This window comes from Zootoca vivipara, chromosome 10 (assembly GCF_963506605.1).
Source record: "Zootoca vivipara chromosome 10, rZooViv1.1, whole genome shotgun sequence".
In the NCBI taxonomy this organism is placed as follows: domain Eukaryota; kingdom Metazoa; phylum Chordata; class Lepidosauria; order Squamata; family Lacertidae; genus Zootoca; species Zootoca vivipara.
The window spans coordinates 8,096,815-8,116,428 of record NC_083285.1 but is presented as its reverse complement, the minus strand read 5'-3'; the positions used below and the strand labels follow the sequence as shown (position 1 = coordinate 8,116,428).

General features: G+C 42.8%; 1 protein-coding gene across 3 annotated transcripts in view; it reads right to left on the bottom strand.

Annotated features, from left to right (window-relative positions):
* SLC2A13 (solute carrier family 2 member 13) overlaps positions 1–17,802 on the bottom strand; it is a 113,672-nt gene extending 95,870 nt beyond the window's left edge. For all 3 annotated transcript variants that reach the window (XM_060279394.1, XM_060279395.1, XM_060279396.1), the window contains exon 1: positions 16,881–17,802. In XM_060279394.1, coding sequence (XP_060135377.1) covers positions 16,881–17,472 — 592 coding nt within the window. In that variant the 5' untranslated portion in view covers positions 17,473–17,802. The remainder of the gene's footprint in view (positions 1–16,880) is intronic.
* Between the last annotated feature and the right edge of the window lie 1,812 nt (positions 17,803–19,614).

The following is a 19,614-nucleotide window of genomic DNA, read 5'->3' as shown; positions in this document are numbered from 1 at the left end:
TTTGAGATAAGAGTTTTTACTGTTCAATTTCAGGATCTGGAAGGAGTGTTAATAGATGCAGTAGAAACGCAGAGGTGGCAGGGTGTGTGTGTAGATTCAACAAAATATACTATAGTACCTTCTGCACAAAAAAGCCACCATTAAAACTGGCATAAGAACTGCTTTCACCAGTTGTTAGAGGTTGAGTGTGACCTGCCTGCTTCCCTATCACATTGTTAGTATCCATCTGTCTCAAAATACAATAGACTTCACCTCTGGGGGTAAAGTCTAACTGCTGTGATAGTAACACCGAAGTGACCTCCCTATGGCACTAGCCTGGGCAGTGTGTACGGAGGTCCTGGTGGCAGTGACTAAATTTTAGTCAGAGTAGACCCATTGAGATTAATGGACCTAACTTAGTAATGTTCATTCATTTCAATGGGTCTACCCTGAATAAAAAATAATTGAATATCACCATAAGGAACAAGTGATTTAATCCTTCTAAGTGTTTACTTTGGGTGCAATAGCTTTCCAAGCCATGTGCCCATTACCTTTCATCATCTCCCTTTTGACATTTTGGCTGGTTTTTGGCTGGCTGAGATGGTTTTATGCTACTGGTAGCAATCACACATTTTGTTTCCTTCTGCTGCTTTTATCTGTTCTGTTTTATCTCGCTGCTTAAACTTTTGTATTTTTTCCCATGTTGCATTGTTTTAGATGCTAGCTCCCTTACATTACTTTTAGGAAAATAAGGGTTGTAAGTCTTAAATAAAAATATTAACAACACTAGTCTAAACTATTACATTTGGAAATTTTCCTTTATACAGTATGTATCTTTTTTCATGGCAAATTGAGCCAACATGGTATAGTGGAAGTGGGAAATCAATGCTTACATCTACATTACTTGAGGATTTTACAACATGACCATTAAGGTGAGTGCCATCATATTTTCACCTGCCTGAAGCCTTGTGAGCTCTTGAGAATATTATACAAATCCAAATGTTCCAAACATCACAGGGAGAATAATTTGAAGAGCTTTTAAAACCAATTTGAACTCCACTTTTATAGTATGTATTTTTTAAAATAAAAAACAAACCTGAATATAAATATGTTGGTCGACATTTATCTCATAAAACTGAATCATGACCATCTGTCAGACACGATAAAAGCTACTTTAGGTGTGGGCATTATAAATAGAGTAAGCTGCATATTGTATTTATTATTATGAGGTTCCAAATGAACCCACGACTAGCTACTCATCACAGTGCAGAAATTTAGGAAGTGTAACTTGGCAGGATCATCCATTGAGCCCATATGGATGGTCCTGTACTTCAACAAGGATATTTACTTTCCATCACATTCTATTTTAGCCAGCACTATTTTGTACAGTTACTACCATCTGCTGCTTCTTCAAAATTCTGAACACTTGTTACAGCCCAATCTTATGGCCATTTACTCAGAACCCAGTCCTACTTTGTTCACTAGTATTTAATGCCAATTTCAGAAGAATTGCAAATCCATAAAGATTGCACCCAACAGAAATATGGCTCCTGTTTCTAAGCAAATAAAATTAAGCAGCATGGTTCAAAGATTTAAAATATGCTCTTAGGTAATATTCAGTCTCTTGTTGTCCTTGTTGTTGGCATCTGTCTTGGGAGACAATGGAAGAGTGTCCTTCAGGGGTAAAATCAAACTGTTGGAGAGTTACAGCACCTGCTACAGCTGTAGAGACCAATATGGAAGAGACATGTATTGTTGCAGCAGGGTCAGATGAAGCCATCCGGTTTTACCGCTAAGGATACACAATGGTGTTTCTTCTGTCTGCGCTCCCCCCAGCGGTCATCCCTCCTCTGGTCACTGCTGTGGATACACGACCTGCCTTCAGGCACTGCGATTGTCTGCTAGGGATTTCCTTATGGCAGGGTTAATGTTGCCAGCCTTCATGTCAAGATCGCAGACATCTTTGTAACACAGAGTTGGTCCGCCAACAGCCCAAGTGCCTGAAGCCATCTCCTCATAGAGGATGTCCTTGGTGATCCTGCCATATAAATTAAATTAATAAATCTTCCATTCTGTGGACATGAGCAAGCTGGAGTAAACGTCACTGAGATCAGAGTGCAAAGGTGCTGGGAATGTGGGCTTGGGAGAGCAGATCATTGTTTGTTCTGCTAGGCAATGCTCAAAATTTTCCCACATATGAAAGGCATTGAGGCATCGCTCCTGGTGGATGTAAGTTGCCCACGACTCTTTCCCATAAAGCAGTGTGCTCAACATGCAAGCCTGGTAGTCCTTCATCTTGGTATTGGTCATTAACATCACATTCTCCCATACCCTTTTGGAGAGGCGAGCTATTGCTGTAGCTGCCTTGCCAATACACTTGTGCAGCTCAGCATCAATGGAAAGGTTGCTGGTTATGGTTGAGCCCAGGCAGACAAAATTGTCTGTTGTCGCCACTGCTGATCCGTGTTTGGATTACCCACATTAAAAAACTTGATGTGCCACTTCTGGAAGGCTAGAGATTGTCTCACAAGAGCATCCCTGAGCCTTGCTGAGGTGGTGCGCTGAGCAGACATTGCCCAGAAAGCAAAGTGGAGAGCTTAAAAGCTCTTTTTGCTGCAGGTAACCACAAGTGGCTCCTTCATGGATCACTTGTCATGGCAAAGACAACTCAGAGAAGCCGTGCAGGGCCACCCAAGATGCACAGGTCATAGTGGAGAGTTTTGACTAAATGTGATCCACCTGGAGCTGGAACCGGCAAGCCACTCCAGTTTCCCTGCCAAGAAAACTCCAAGGACAAAGACACAGGCATATAAAAGTTATGACACTGGAAGATGAGCCCCTCAGGTCAGGCGTCCAACATGCTACTGAGGAATAGTGAAGGACAAGTACAAGCAGATTCAGAGCTGATGAAGCGGCTGGGCCAAAGCCGAAAGGTCACTCAGTTGCGGATATGCCTGGAAGAGAAAGGAAAGTCCAATGCTGTAAAGAAAAATATTGCATAGGAACCTGGAATGTAAGAACCATGAACCTTGGTAAGCTGGATGTGGTCAAAAATGAGATGGCAAGAATAAATATTGACATCCTGGGCATCAGTGAACTAAAATGGACAGGAATGGGTGAATTCAGTTCGGCTGACCATCATATCTACTACTGTGGGCAAGAATCCCGTAGAAGAAATTGAGTGGCCCTCATAGTCAACAAAAGAGTGGCGAAAGCTGTACTGGGATGCTATCTCAAAAATGATAGAATGATCTCGATACGAATCCAAGGCAGAACTTTTAACATCACAGTAATCCAAGTTTACGCACCAACTACGGGTGCTGAAGAAACTGAAACTGACCAATTCCATGAAGACTTACAACACTTTCTAGAAATGACACCAAATAAGGATGTTCTTCTCATTATAGGGGATTGGAATGCTAAAGTAGGAAGTCAAGAGATAAAATAAACAACTGACAAGTTTGGCCTTGGAGTTCAAAATGAAGCAGGGCAAAGGCTAATAGAGTTCTGTCAAGAGAACAAGCTGGTCATCACAAACACTCTTTTCCAACAACACAAGAGATGACTCTACACATGGTTATCACCAGATGGGCAGCATCGAATCAGATTGATTATATTCTCTTCAGCCAAAGATGGAGAAGTTCTATACAGTCAGCAAAGACAAGACCTGGACCTGACCGTGGCTCAGATCATCAGCTTCTTATAGCAAAATTCCAGCTTAAACTGAAAAAAGTAGGAAAAAACACTGGGCCAGTAGAATACAATCTAAATCAAATCTCTTATGCATACACAGTGGAAGTGAGGAACAGGTTTAAGGATTTAGATTTGGTGGACAGAGTGCCTGAAGAACTATGGATGGAGGCTCGTAACATTATACAGGAGGCAGCAACGAAAACCATTCCAATGAAAAGGAAATGCAAGAAAGCAAAGTGGCTGTCCAACAAGGCCTTACAAATAGTGGGGGAGAGAAGGCAAGAAAAATGTGAGGGAGATAGTGAAAGATACAGGAAATTGAATGCAGATTTCTGAAAAATAGCAAGGAGTACGACAAGGTTGTATATTGTCTCCCTGCTTATTTAACTTATATGCAGAATTCATCATGCGAAAGGCTGGACTAGATGAATCCCAAGCCGGAATTAAGATTGCCGGAAGAAATATCAACAACCTCAGATATGCAGATGACACAACCTTGATGGTAGAAAGTGAGGAGGAATTAAAGAACCTTTTAATGAAGGTGAAAAAGGAGAGCGCAAAATATGGTCTGAAGCTCAACATCAAAAAAACCAAGATCATGGCCACTGGTCCCATCACCTCCTGGCAAATAGAAGGGGAAGAAATGGAGGCAGTGAGAGATTTTACTTTCTTGGGCTCCGTGATCACTGCAGATGGTGACAGCAGTCACAAAATTAAAAGACCCCTGCTTCTTGGGAGAAAAGCAATGACAAACCTAGACAGCATCTTAAAAAGCAGAGACATCACCTTGCCGACAAAGGTCTGTATAGTTAAAGCTATGGTTTTCCCAGTCGTGATGTATGGAAGTGAGAGCTGGACCATAAAGAAGGCTGATCGCCGAAGAATTTATGCTTTTGAATTATGGTGCTGGAGGAGACTCTTGAGAGTCCCATGGACTGCAAGATGATAAAACCTATCCATTCTTAAGGAAATCAGCCCTGAGTGCTCACTGGAAGGACAGATCCTAAAGCTGAGCCTCCAATACTTTGGCCACCTCATGAGAAGAGAAGACTCCCTGGAAAAGACCCTGATGCTGGGAAAGATGGAGGGCACAAGGAGAAGGGGACAACAGAGGACGAGATGGTTGGGCAGTGTTCTTGAAGCTACCAACATGAGTTTGACCAAACTGCGGGAGGCTTGGGATTTGATTTGTGCCATTTTAACCAGTCTGCCTTCTACCACATTTGGCTGAAACTGTGCAAGACAAATGCATGTTATTTGAGGGATTACTGAAAAACAATCCAAGTGGCAGAGTAATAAGTGATTGGCAAAATTGTGCCCTACTAGGGTTTGGCACTTTTAGGTCTATTTCAACGGAAGGATTAAGCATATGCTGAAATCTCTCCTATTCATCCACAGGTTTTAAGAGTGCTTGACTTGTTAACCATTGTAGAATTTCCACTCTACCTTCTTGTAGCCTATCTTTCTTATAGTATGCCATGGTGTTTCAATATCAATTTTGCAGCATAGTTATAAAGTGGTTAGGAGACCAAAGTTAAAGGTATTTATTTGCCAGGATGCCACAGTGGCTCATTCATGATACAGTAAACTGATTTGTAAAATTAGGGAGAGTGCAAGTACAGCACCATGAATAGCAGAGGAAGACAACTCCTATACTTTCATATATGAACCGGTATCAGGCTTTGCATTTTAGCGTGGAAATTTCCTAAAATGCAATCTCCACAGCTAATTCAAAAGGAAAAAAGCTTCAAGGGACTCCTTCTACATATAAAACTAGATTTTAACACTACACACTTAGCCACTTTAGAGGAAATCGGGCACTGAAGATGCAAGAGAATTTATCCAATATTAAACTTCAAGTGCCTTTAGCTTCTTTTTTGCTTCTCTGCAGACCAAAAGACACTTTCATTAATAATTTTCTTTCAATTTTGTGCTCATGAACTACACCCTAGGCTTGAGTGTGAATCATTGTTATTGAATGGAAAGTGATTGGGAGAGGGAAAAGTTGGATAAAAATGTTGCATTAAACTCACTAGAAAGTTAACATTTTGAAGGAGGTATATTTTTATCATGTACCTACTAAACCAACTGTTTAGGAATAGTGCTATACAAAGCAAAAACGAACAAGGATAGCATTTTTAGAAGCGTATTTATTACAATTAATTATATTCTGTCTTCCTGGATACAAGTCCTTCAAAGGCCATTTACAAGTCACATTTAACTACTTTTTAAAAAATCACAATAATATGGACATACTGGTGTCATCTAGGATCCTTCCATCATGGCAACTGTTGGTAGCATAGCCGAGTGACAGACTCTATCATGGGGAGGTGATAGTCTTGCCAGAACAAACCTTGATGTCTCCTTCCCTCTTTCCTGGTTTGTTTGAGGTTTGTCACAGTAACAAAAGGCTTTTTCCACTGACAGCTACTTATCAAGCTTTATTAATATGAGGGACTTTAAGAAGGTAGTTTGCATGTTCACTTAGACACCAGCTTTACAGACCTTAAAAAGTCCTTTAAAAAAGGTCCTTATTCCACAGGTTCAAGTCCAACTACTATCAGACACAGGAGTGTTTAATTAACCAAACCTGGTAACCTCCAATTCAGAGACCCACTCAAGTCAATTTTTGTCCAGTGTTCAGACACTTTCCATTGGGGAGAATAAAGTGATTAACTTTATCTTCCTTGGTCTAATGACTGCTCCTCAAGCCAATAATTAAAGAGAACATAAAAGCAATGAACACCGAAGGCAAATAAAGAAAAAAGACAAAATCGTAATACATGAAGTCTAATCTATTTTTAAACTAGCCACAGCTTCTGAATATAGCTTATGCCCCTACAACATGTAAAAGTACATACATCAAGTGTCCTATCCTATGACATGGGTGGTTAACATTCTCAGTTAATACTTAAATATTTTTCATTTTGGGTTAGGAGAGGTAAATAAACTCCAAGCAATTACCCAGCAAAAACACATTCGTCTATAAGCAGACACTGAAATGCTGAAAAACCAATGCCATCCTGAGGAGTACCCTATCGTACCAATACTCAGGTTTGTGTCAGCGCCACACTGGCCTGCTTGAAGCATTTTACAATGCTTAATAGATGTTATGAACAGTTTTGCAGGTAGCAATAATAAAACATGCATTTCCAACTGTGTGGCTTCTTGCTACCTAACATCTTTTTTTTTTAAGTGGCTTTTACTCTGCTGCAGGGATGCACATTAATTTTATTGTTCTACTGGTTTCATTGGATATGTGAATAAGGAATATGCAAGGAACAAGTCTCTAAAATCACCATCAGATCAGTAGGAAATGAATGCTGGTTGCCTTCACTGCAGGAATATTACTACACCCTAATTAACACTAGCAAATGATGGGAGTGCATGAATTGCTCCTGATATTTTAGCCATGGTGAAGAGATCAGCAGCATTACATCTGCAGCAGCTCTACATCTATTTGGGCAACAGTCCGCCCAAGGGAATAGAAAAAGTGCTGCTGGTTGTCTGGGTAACCAACCATTTCAAGGCTAACTAAAACAAACTTATAATGCAGCTTCCCAATGACACATGTCACTTCACACTCAGTTGCCAAAGAGCTCGCTGCTTGACAGAATGCTGCATTATCTTTTTCACATCACCATGCAACAAAATGAGAAACCATGGAACAACAAAACGCATCCCAGTGGAAGGGTTCTTGTACTATGTCATTAAAAAATGAGAACTGTAATCAGATCTCAAAGTAGATTATGTGTATAATTTCAGAGATTTAATACACTAACATGAAGCAATACTCAAAGTGCAATGAATCATGTCAAACATCTGCTTGCTGTTTTCCAGGCAAAGAAACAATGCATATTACCAAAATGATTTGCTAATTAATTGCACTTTCCAAGTTGACTTCCCTGGAAGCTGACATTACTGCAGTCATTAAGAATCTGAAACTGTTTTAGCATTGAACTTAGCACTGTTAAATCTCAAAAGTATTAGGTTTCCCCAAATACAAACAGAATCATAAAACAAATGTAAAGGACTAGTAGAAGTGGACAGAGAAGCCACCACAACCCTCATTGCCTCAACTCTGCATCTTCCCCTTCTACTTATCCCCTACTTATCTCAAGCACATACACAAAAAGACAAATATCTGTGTGTGTGTGTGTGTGTGTGTGTGTGTGTGTGTGTGTGTGTATAAAACTGTTAAAAGGGCATGTGGGTTTGTGTCCACTTTTCTCCAGAATGGCTTGACCGATTGTGCTCAAATTTTGACACAACGTCCAAAGCGAATGTGCAAAGGTTCCTATAAAGTTTGCTAAGACAGATGTCACACCTGCACCAGGTAAAACCCCAAAACCCTGTGTTCAAGAATGCACAACTCAGCCTAAAGTGCTTGCTGGGAAATAGAACCCAGAAACTGACAGTTCCTTTTCCAAGGGTGGGGGCCAAGGTATGGAGATACAGGGGGAGGGGCCAACCCTCCCCGGGGACAACAGAGGAAAGAGTATCCTACCATCCTCCACAAAAGGCCATGCTGGGAAACAGAATCCAGAAGCTGCGTCTCCAAGGCCAAAGCAAGATCATGATGTCACCAATCAACATGCTCTAACTGCCACAAAGGCCATTCCTCCACAAAGGCCGACCGGAGGAGTCACAGGGATGAGCCGGGGGGGGGTGGAGGAGGGGGCAGGATAGGTCATGGGTCAAAACCTCGGCTCCACTTTACAGACTAGGCCGAGCGGACGCCTCTGCTCGCATTGACAGACTAGGCCGAGCCAAGACCTACAGACTAGGCTGACTGGAGACCTCGGCTTGACTTTACAGACTAGGCCACCTTTACAGACTAGGTCGAGTGGAGGCCTCGCCTTGCTTGGGCCAGGGGGGGGGGGGTTACAGAGGCCTCGGCTCAGCTTTACAGACTAGGCGGACTGGAGCCCTGGGTGGGGTGTGGGGGAGGAGGGGGCCGGATAGGTCATGGGTTGGGCCAGGTTGGGAGGAATCACAGGGATGAGGCACAATGCGGGGGGCGTAAAAACATAGCCCAGGGGGAGGGACACATCCTCCCCCTTTCCTGGGAAACGAGGACCCTGAGTCAGCCACAGCTTGACCGATTGCGCTCAAATTTTGACACAATGCCGCATGCGAATATGAGCGCAAGCCCATACCGTTTTCAAAGACAAATGTCACACCTGTGCCTCCTAAAACCCTGTGTTTCAAAACACACCACTCAGACGAAAATGCATTCTGGGAAAAGAACCAGGTTTCAAACCAGCGCCCCCTAGTGGTGGCTACACTGGTACTACACCTATAGAACCTATGGAACCTTCCCTCTCAACAGCACCTCAGCTGCCGTTTACATACTAGGCCAAAGCCTTTACAGACTAGGCAGAATGGAGGTACTGACTTGCCTGGGTAGGGGTTGGGGGGGAGGGGACGGGACGGGACACGGTGGGGCCAGTCACAGGGATGACCTGGGGGTGGGGGGTAGAGGGGGCGTGATACGTCATGGGACGGGACAGGTTGGGGGGAATCACAGGGAAAACCCGGGGTGGGGGGAGAAGGGGGCAGGATACGTCATGGATCGACACAGGGTGGTGGCAGTCACAGGGATTAGCCACGGCAACGCATGGCAGGGCCAGCTAGTTTTCAATAAAAGTTGTTCTATTGTATATACTATAGAAAGCATCTAAGCTGGACAGAAATGGAAATTTAGCGTATCTATCTACTGTGCTTCTACTTGCAAAACATGAGTATCTCAAGTCCAGAGTTCTCCAACTCCAGCATGCTACGAACAGAAAAAAATGGATATCTCCACTGTTCTACTACTATGTCAGTAGCACCCTTCTTGCAACAAGTCTCTGGATTTTCATTACATTCATGCTTAAACATTCCAAATATTGATCCCACAGACAGAAATAGGGACTGCAATTTCTGTAGATTTCCAATTATTCTGCTCAAGTTTTTCACCTTCAAAATATCTGTCACCTTCTAAGGGCAACATGTTATACAGCAGTCAAGTAATTTGAATAACTTACACATCTTAATTTAAATTCATGTGCATCTACTGATTTCCCTAATGAACCAGAAGCAGTTCAAACACTGGAATGCTCATTATGCAGCTTCCAAAGAGGAACAGAAAACCCACACTTCATTTGTATGTCTTACAAAGCAGTCCCTGTACAGAAGATGTACTGAAGAACACCAGTCAACATAGGTTGACTGTCAAGTAACAACAGAAATCTGATCATGCATTAGTAATAAGCATCACTCTCATTATTTACTGCAGACACTGGCTGTCAGTACATAGCCCCCATTAATTTGGTAGCTGCTGCACTTTACGTTTGACCTCTCATACTGTAATCACTCCTAGCCACACTAAGTGGATGGAATGGATTTTTAAAATCAGATTTAAAAAACAAAAACAAATAAAGCTTGTTTCAAAACAACCTAACTTGAAAGGAAACAGAATAAAAAATATGCTCGTCTTAACTTAGGTCTTAAAAATTATTCATAAATATCTGCCAAACAAAGAGTTAAAAATTAGTGGTGTTTTGAATAGAAAAATGAGATACAGTAGTATCATGTACTGTATCATGCCCAGGCTTAGGGAGTAGCAACTCACAAATCCTAGAATCCAGGGTATACCCTCCCATGTATCAGGACATCTGCTGATGCCACCTTTCTACTCCTTTTTATGCCTTCGAACTACTTGAGTTCTGCACTATTTTCCGTTGTCTAGTTATGACTAATAATTTATTATTTATACCCCGCCAATCTGGTTGAGTCTCCCCAGCCACTCTGGGCGGCTCCCAATTGAATAATAAAACAATACAGCATTAAACATTAAAAGCTTCCCTAAACAGGGCTGCCTTCAGATGTCTTTTAAAATTAGGATAGCTGCTTATTTCCTTGACATCTGATGGAAGGGTGTTCCACAGGGCGGGTGCTGCTACCGAGAAGGCCCTCTGTCTGGTTCCCTGTAACCTCACTTCTCGCAATGAGGGAACCGCCAGAAGGCCCTCGCCGCTGGATCTCAGTGTCCGGGCTGAATGGTGGGGGTGGAGATGCTCCTTCAGGTATACAGGACCAAGGCCGTTTAGGGCTTTAAAGCTCAACACCAACACTTATTATTTGACTAGTCAACCAGCGTAGGTACCGTATGTACTTTCCATCTCATTCTATTTTGTCCAGCGTGATACCTGGATCTGTGTTAGAGCCCTGCCTGTGCAAATTTCCTCAAAGTCAATCCTACTTTGTTCAATAGTTTGAAATACGTATGCCCAGGATTGCAACCTTCACCTTCAAGCAAGTGGTCTTCCTCCATATGTAATACCCTTGTACAGAGTCATGACTGTCTAACATGATAATGAGAAAAACAAGTCACTTTTACAGTGATTTCTGTCCGGCATGGGCTTCACACATCAGCATAAGCAACTTGAATTTGGATTGATATCAAATTGGAAATAGTGTGCTCATTCACTATAACTTTTGAACTTGATGCTTCAAGAAGGTAACATCTTGGGCCATTCATAGCTACAATTATTTTTATATATCACACACAGAATTCTTAACTGGAGATGGCCATCACATACCAGAACTCACTCAGTTGCTTCACTGAGTGAATCCGTTTTTTCAAGAGGAGAAGGAGAGGATACCCACTGGCAGAGAAAGGTGGGTGCAGGGGGGGTGCGGTATGCACCAGGTGTCAGCCGTGAGGGCAGGTGATATTGCCATGCTACCACCCCCCATGCTCACTGCGCGGGTGGTGCCCCCGACGGGTGGCATGGCACTAGGGACGATGCTGCCGCGGGCAATGCTCTCCGTGCCCCCAATGCTCTCCGTGCTAGGCCACGCAGGGTGCCGGGGCAGGTAGCTCCACCCCTGAGAATACCCCCAGTCAATGTCAGAGGCATTGTAAATGACCATGCTGCAGTTTGTTAAGAGTGCTAGGAATTGTAGCCTTGTAAGGGGTAAACTACAGTTCCCATGACTTAGGGGGAGGGGAAGAAAATGTGCTTTAAATTTAAAGCATTTTTTTAAAAAAGCATTTAGCAGTCAAACTTCAAGGTTCAGTTTTGGCAAATAAGAACTTTTACCATACAACAAGGCAATAAACCTTTTATTGGCAAAGGCAGCTGGATTCTTTGTTTCTCCCCTTTCCATCAGAATGCCACAAAAACACTGACACAGGTGTGCTGGCTATTAAGTTTTGTGGACTTAATTGCAAAGCTGCTCTACTGAACAACAGTCAACATGAATTATAATGTCTAGCACTTTATACTAATCAACTAATCTTTGCCTGCTGAATAGCAGTTATTTGGCATCAATTCAGTATCACCAACCATGTTCATATTGAGAGCAGTGGTGACAATTTAATAAGGTACCACTATTTAAGAGTACCTGTATTTAACTCAGTTTTTATATATCAAAACAATAAACAATGTTGAAAGATAAAATATAAAATCAGTAAAGACAATATGAACAAAGGACCAAGTTGGAAGCCTTGTCCAAAACATTAAGTCACAATACACACGAAATGAAAACTTCTACTAGTGCCCCATAGCTCAAGAAGACAGAAAGGATGAGTCAGTTTTCCTTATTGCTCTTTAGTGTTCCAACCTATTATGTCTAATTTGAACATACACTTACAGTTCAGCTATGTTTATGGGGTTTTTTTACAGCCCTCAAGAAGTTACTTAAGCCCCTTAGCTCCCTCTGATGGTCGATTTGACAATGAGAAAGTTGATTGTGATTTTGTTCAAGAACAGAAAAGAGGTCTTTAAATTTAGGGATATGGTACTACCCTAGAAGCACTCCAGATATTGGATTCCCAAGTCCCATCAGTCCCAACCTGCATGGCCAATGGTAACTTAGTCTAACAACCTCTAAAGGGCTACAGGTTCTCATCTCTGCTTTAAGTCTTGCTGCTGCTACTACTACTACCAGTATTTTTTTAATTACCCACCCTTTACCATAATGTCCCAGGATGGGTTACATCAATTTTAAATTCTGTATTAAAAACAGTTCAAAACAAATTAGTTACAGGAATAGTCACAGGAACACTTTATTGAAAACAAATTACAGACACAGGAATTACTCTAATACTTGAAGTAGTCTTGGGTTATTTTCATTTGGTTGGTATGATTACGTTTTTTCCACTAGCTGTTGTGTTCAGCTTATCAGAACCTGAAAATAATTGATTAAGCCTTTCAGAAATGTTGCATTCCACCCAAGAATTGAACTAATTATCTTTCTCTACAAATAACCCAGTTGACTTCCAAGTGACTCTCGCATCCTGCTACAATCCAGGTCCACTCCTGCTTAATTTTATACTGCATCAAGCACTTTTAAGACACCCTGCAGCCTAAAGCAGTTTTTTTTCCAGTTCTAATTATCTTACCACCAGAAAAAAACAAAGCCTGCTAAAGGCTACACCTATAAGCACACATACACTATCATTAAACTATTTCACTATTTTTCTAGACCATTTTACAACCAGGTAATCCACATCAGATACATTTGCTGAGCAACTAAGGCTGAAATCCATTATTCACACTGAAGTGGTTCCATCTGGTGACCTAGGACCACTGAATTAAATGGAATACTGTTTAAATCTATGCTATTCATGACTCAATGGGCAAATCTGGTTGAATCGAACAAATGAAGAAGGGCAGCAAGCCAGTGTTTCACTACCACTAAAGCGTAAATGTTTACACCAAAACCTGATAACTCAAACCTTTTAAAAGAGATATCATCTTGATTATTTTTCCTTTACAAGACATGCAGAACACAGACTGACACACAGGTTAGTTAGTCTATGTAAATTATATCAGTTTAAAAGTAGGTGCACATATAAAGAGAAAAACAATAATGTTCATTTTTACTTTTAAGACTAATTGTCAAATTACCATTTTTCCAGAGGGTTAGATACAGTCCTCTAACTGCACTTCAGTCCCAATAATTACAGTACCCAAAAGCTTTGCACAACAAAGAGTCAAATTGTAAACACACTAAATTATGAATTCCCAGAAATAGACACAGCTGAGCAGTATGAATAATTATGAATTATTACTCACGATTCATCAGCCTTATGCCAATACAATTACACTAAATTCTCAGAAGGAGTATTCTACAAACTCCTGTAACTGTTCAATGAATGGCTGAGAGCAGAGGCTCCCTCTATCTGTTTTCAAAAAGTTGTTGCTCTTTTTGAAAAGCACACCCCATGCTTCTGATAACAAAAGCTTGCAACAGTACAGCTTCACAGATGCAAACTGTGAAAAGCAATGCAACAATGGTTCTCAATTAGCTGGTTCTCTCTCCCAACAAGAAATAAGCTTGAAGTATGCATCACAACTGAGCAAGTTATTTTTTAAAAAGGAGTGTAGTACACAATTATGTAATGGCAAAAGAGGCAAGTGTGATCTCATGTATTTGTGGTACAGTACTTGTTCATTACAAGGTTTAGTTCTCATTTATATTGTCAAAGGGTTAAAAAAAATGGAAACAGGTTCTGCCCACAGGATCCAATTCTAACAGAACACATTAGAGACGACAAATGGAAGATTGAAATCAGAATATGTATGACAAAGAGAACAGCATAGTGCTGAATGATCTCTAAGAATAAATGTAACTGAAGGCATTGGCTGAATCAGTGACAAAGTTTTCATACTGCAAAAAGCCAGAAAAAAGATATACTGTACCAAGAGACGACAAGGTAAATATGGGCAGAATAACAAAAGCACACAACAAAACCACAAACTTTTAAGATAGAGAAAAGAGGTTTCAGCAATAAAGAGGCCAATGCGAAGATAATATGTACAGTACTGTGACGAATACGAAGTTGACAGAGTTTAGGAATCTCTGGCTAATGCATTTTCAGTATATTCTTGCCATCTTGCCTTTGAGAGTACCTAAAGTAGACACCCAGACATACTTACCGTATATAAGTGTGTTCTACTTAAACGAAATTCCAAATGAAATGTTCAAAAATGAGGTAGAAAAGGTGTATGTGTTCCATTGCTAATAATTTGATCATCTGACCACCAATTATCACTAGGCTTTCTTCCTCAGCATTTTTCTACACAAATAGTAAGCTGTACAGGGCTGATGCCTGGGTTTAAAACTATATTCACACGGTTACACTCTCAGTCTAAGCCTATCTTAGAGAGTTATGGGGGAAAGAGAGTGCGAAGATCATATAGGCTTCCCTAAACCCCTTGCCAGAAGGACTGAATAAAAGTGCCATTTCTACATAGAAGTATTCCTTCTACAAAAATGTATGCCATTAAATGCAAAATCTTACACACATCTATATAGATGTCCCACTTGATTCAATGAGACTTACTCTGAGGCAAGTTTGTATGTTTGTAGTTTATGTGTTATCCTCTGTTAAATGACTTTAGTAAGTTTATCTTCCAGGATCTATCTATATATAAAAAAATGTAAACCGGCCATGTTTGCGTGTCTCCACTTTTCACCGAAACCGCTTGACCGATCGCATTGAAATTTTGACACAACATCACATGCGAATACACGAAGGAACTTATACAGTTTGCTTAGACAGATGTCACACCTGAGGCAGGTAAAAGCCAATTTTAAGGAACTCAACACAGCGCCATCTACTGGTCAATGACTATAATACATGACTCAGACAATTCTTTTTCCAAGGGTGGGAGCCAAGGAATGAAGATACAGGGGGAGGGGCCAACACTCCCCAGGGACAACAGAGGGAAGGGTATCCTACTGTCCTCCACTGGGGTATGGGGGCGTGGCCGGGTCCCGCTACTCAATTCATAAAGCAAGTTCTGGGAAAGCTCAACTTTCAAATATTGTGCATTACTGAACAATGGCATCATAAGAAACAGCAAGGACCCTTCAATATGCTAGGAGGGAAAAAATGAAACAGGTAAAGACTATCTGTTTGCCATTACTGTATGTACTTAAGCTTACTTAAGTAATGCTACACATTGCTTTCCCAGCTGTACAAATAAATGGTGGCTTTTCAAAGATGTGACATTTCTCTCCACAATACCATCAGTTGCACCATCTCAATTTTAACTCAGGATTGAGTTAAGGTTAGCACTCCTGAACATCTTTCAAAAATATACAGCACCGCTTTCAAGCAATGATATAATTGTATTTTGCCAGCTATCCTACATTAAATATTCTATGCTAAAGAAAACTCCACTGGCAGTGGCAACAATGATCACCTTTAAAATGAATTTCTGACTTGCAAAAGGACAATGAGAGAGGGCCACTTAACAGCACAAACTGTTCCCTTTGAGAACAGATAAACATAGGGCTTTACTTTCAAAAAGACAATTACAATGATGATAAATAATAATGACTAACATCTTGTCAACAACTTCCTTCTTACATTAGACTCAGGCTGTTCACTTGGCAGTAGACATTAAGAGCTGAAGTCTTAATTTCTAAAGTTATCCAGACTAGGCTTGTGTCATTTTAAAATGACACAAGAGATTTATTTGGTTATGTTGTGTTGTTACAAAATGGATAAAAAGAAATTATTATTATTTGGGGGGGACAGATGAAAGGTGGGTTGGGGAGAGCCATCTCATTGCTCTAAGCGGAAAAAGCTGAGGTTACAAGGGTGCAAACCCCAAGCAGTTTGATAAAGTTACCTGTTCTGCACTGCACACACCACACAATTGGGGGCGTTTTGAGGAAGAGGAGTTCTCTCTAGCCCCACCAATACTACTCTCAAGAAAAGTTTGCTGTATGTTACAACAGTGCTTTTCCCCCTAAGAATACTCAAGTGTATGCAGTACAGGAACCTTTTTTCTAGAAAAACCCTGGTTAAAAGTGTGGCACTTACTGTAACCACTTTATGGCGAGTACTGGCACCTTTTTCTCTAAGAAAAGCATTGGTTACAATAGCCGGGGAAACTCAACATATGTGCAAAAGAGGCTAGCTTTTTGGGGGAGGGGGAGAGACTTAAAAGAGGCAAGCTGCAATCCTATGCAAGATTCCTGCACGGAGCAGCCTCAGTCTACTTCCACGGAAACAAACAGGCACGCAGGTCTGTTGCAATGCCCCAAAGCGGAGCTGAAACAAGGTGCTTTGCGGCAAAGCAAAAAGGAGTCCTGGAGGGAAAGGGGTGCGCGGAGGATGCAAAAAAGAAAAAGAAAAAAAAGATGACAGCAATGATACAAGAGTTTTTCCAGGAGGACCCGAGGGGAGGGTCGCTTACCTATGCCCAGCCCCACCACGACGCGCCCGGCCAGCAGCGTCTCCTTGTCCTGCGCGGCCGCCAGCACGGCGGCTCCGGCCGTGAAGATGCCGCTGGCCAGCAGGATACAGGCTCTCCGCCCGCACCACCCGTTGAGGACGCCGCCGAGCAGCGCCGAGAGGGCGGCGGCGCCCACGGTGCTGGAGACCAGCAGCTCCTGCCAGAAGGCGTCCAGGTGGAGCTCCTTCTTGAGCAGCAGCAGCGCCCCGGACACCACGCCCGTGTCGTAGCCGAAGAGGAAGCCGCCCAGCGCCGAGAAGACCGACGCCACGTACACGAAGCTGGGCGTCTCGTCCCGCTGGAACTGCCGCCGGGCCGCCCGCTCCAGCTCCGAGCAGCCGCCGCTGCCGCTGCCACCGCCGCCGCCGCCGCCGGACGCTTGGCTGTGGAGGCTGGAGCACGACTCGGCGGCGGCCAGGAGGCTCCTCTCGCCGAGGCTAGCCGAGCCCTCGGCGGCGGGCGCCTGCTGCTGCTGCTGCTGCCGTCGGCGCTTCTCCCCCATCAGGTTGCTGAGGCTCTTCAGGGTATATTCCACATTGGCCTTGCGGGACATGGGGCAGCCGGCGCCGCCAGCCCTCTTCGGCGGCCTCTGCTGGCGGGCGCGGGAAGAAGCCCCCGGAGGAAGGAGCCCCGCTCGGGATGGCGGTCGGTCGGCCGGCCGGCGTGTGTCGAGAGGCAGCTCAGTGCAGGACTCGCTGCCGAGACGCCTCGCTGCAGCCGCCTCTCATCATCGTCGTCCTCGCGCGCTGAGGCGAAGGAGCCCCGCTCGCTTGCTGCCCACCGTCGTCGCCTCACGCCCACCGGGGCCTCGAGCGAGGAGGGAAGGGGCCAGGAGCGAGCTGCCACCTCAGCCAGTGACTGGCCCAGCGAGGAAGCGAGCGAGGCGGCCATGAGGCGGGGCGAAGGGCGGGAGAAGGGGCGTGTGTTTTGTGTGTATCCGCCCGCCTCTCGTTTTTTCCTCTTTTTATTTAAATTTTTTTTTTTACATTCTTTCCCTCAGGAAAATAAATAAATATCCCTTTCTCGTCGTCGCCGCCGCCGCCCCCTCGCACGCACAGAGCAAGCGCGGGGAAGGCATATTTTGAGCACGCGCGTAGTGGTCGCTGAGGGGGGAATGGCCCAGCCTGCTTTGCCCTCGATCCTTCAGGGGAAAAAACCACGGCGAGGTCCGCGTGGGGCATTTAAAGCTGTGGCAGGGTTGGCGTGCGTTTGTACGCCCACGCGTCACGGGGATCCCGCCCTTGGAACTCTGAGCAGAGGCCGACGCCGCTGCTGCCACGGCAGGACTCGAGTGGGGGAGGGGGCAAAAATCAAGAGCCCCGCTCGGCAGGAGGGGCCCAAATCATAGCTGCCAAGTTATCCCTTTTTTAAGGGATTTTCCCTTATGCTGAATAGGCTTCCTCGTGAGAAAAGGGAAAACTTGGCAGCTATGGCCCAAATGCCAGCACATTTTGAAGCATTCTTTTGAAAAATAATAATTATTATTTGGTTTTTCAGATTGAAATTTTAAGGTCACATATCCAACATGCAACCTAAAAGCAAGATTCCAACGAATCTCCTCCCCTTTGTGGGCCCTATTGTCAATCATTTCCTCCTGCATATTTTATAATAATCCAAAATTATTTTGTGTCCAAAATTCACCATTAAACTACAAGTGCTATTCCAATCCTACTAACGCTTTTAACTGTTTACAATGGTCTTTTAAGATAAGTTATACATTTTCCCCGTTCTCTTGTTAAAATTTTGGTCTTCCTGATTTCTGATTCTTCCCGTCATTTTGGCCATTTCAGCATAATCCACCAACTTGATCTGCCGTTCTTCTTTGGTAGAGACTTGTACAGTGGTACCTCTACTTACGAATAACTCTACTTACAAATGTTTCTACTTACGAATGAAGCTCCGTCCACCATCTTGGATGTGGTTTAGATACAATTTTTTTCTCCCAATGCATTCCTATGGGATTCGACTTACAATTTTTTTCTACTTACAAATGTGCGTTTGGAACGTATTAAATTCGTAAGTAGAGGTATCTTCTTTCTATTTTTGGGTCAATAACATCTGCACAGCCGGGGTCACATACATAAATAGTTTTTTCTGTTCCCATGGGATTTCGGCACCTATAATTCCTAAAAGGAAGGCTGGGGGGGGGGGGTTTATAAGCATTTTTGTTAGGGATTTTAGGACAAGACCTGCCAAGGAAAATAAAGAACTTATTCGTGTACGCTACAACAGTGGCAAGAGTCTTGTTAGCACAAAGATGGAAGCCTGAGGAAATCCCAACGAAAGAACAGTGGCAAGAAAAACTGATGAGCTATGCAAAGTTGGCAAAGCTGACATATAAACTACGTGAAAAGGACAACCGTGACTTAAAAGAAGAATGGAAACTTTTTACAAATTATTTTTAAAGACAACAAAAGGATTTGGACTCCTTGACAGGTTTTGGATAAACATCCACAATTTATTAGTAGAACATATGATAGATAAGGTAATGATATGTAAAATTTTATAACATGCAGAAAACAATATGTACAAACAAATCAGAGAGGGGAGTTGAGGGAAGTCCTTAGAGGGTGGGAGAGGGAGGAATTAGAGGGGAAAAGGGGGAGAAATTGTAATTGGTTATGTAATTTGTATTGTTTAAAAAAAATTCTTCAATAAAAATATTTAAAACAAAAAAAAACTTCATTCCACACTT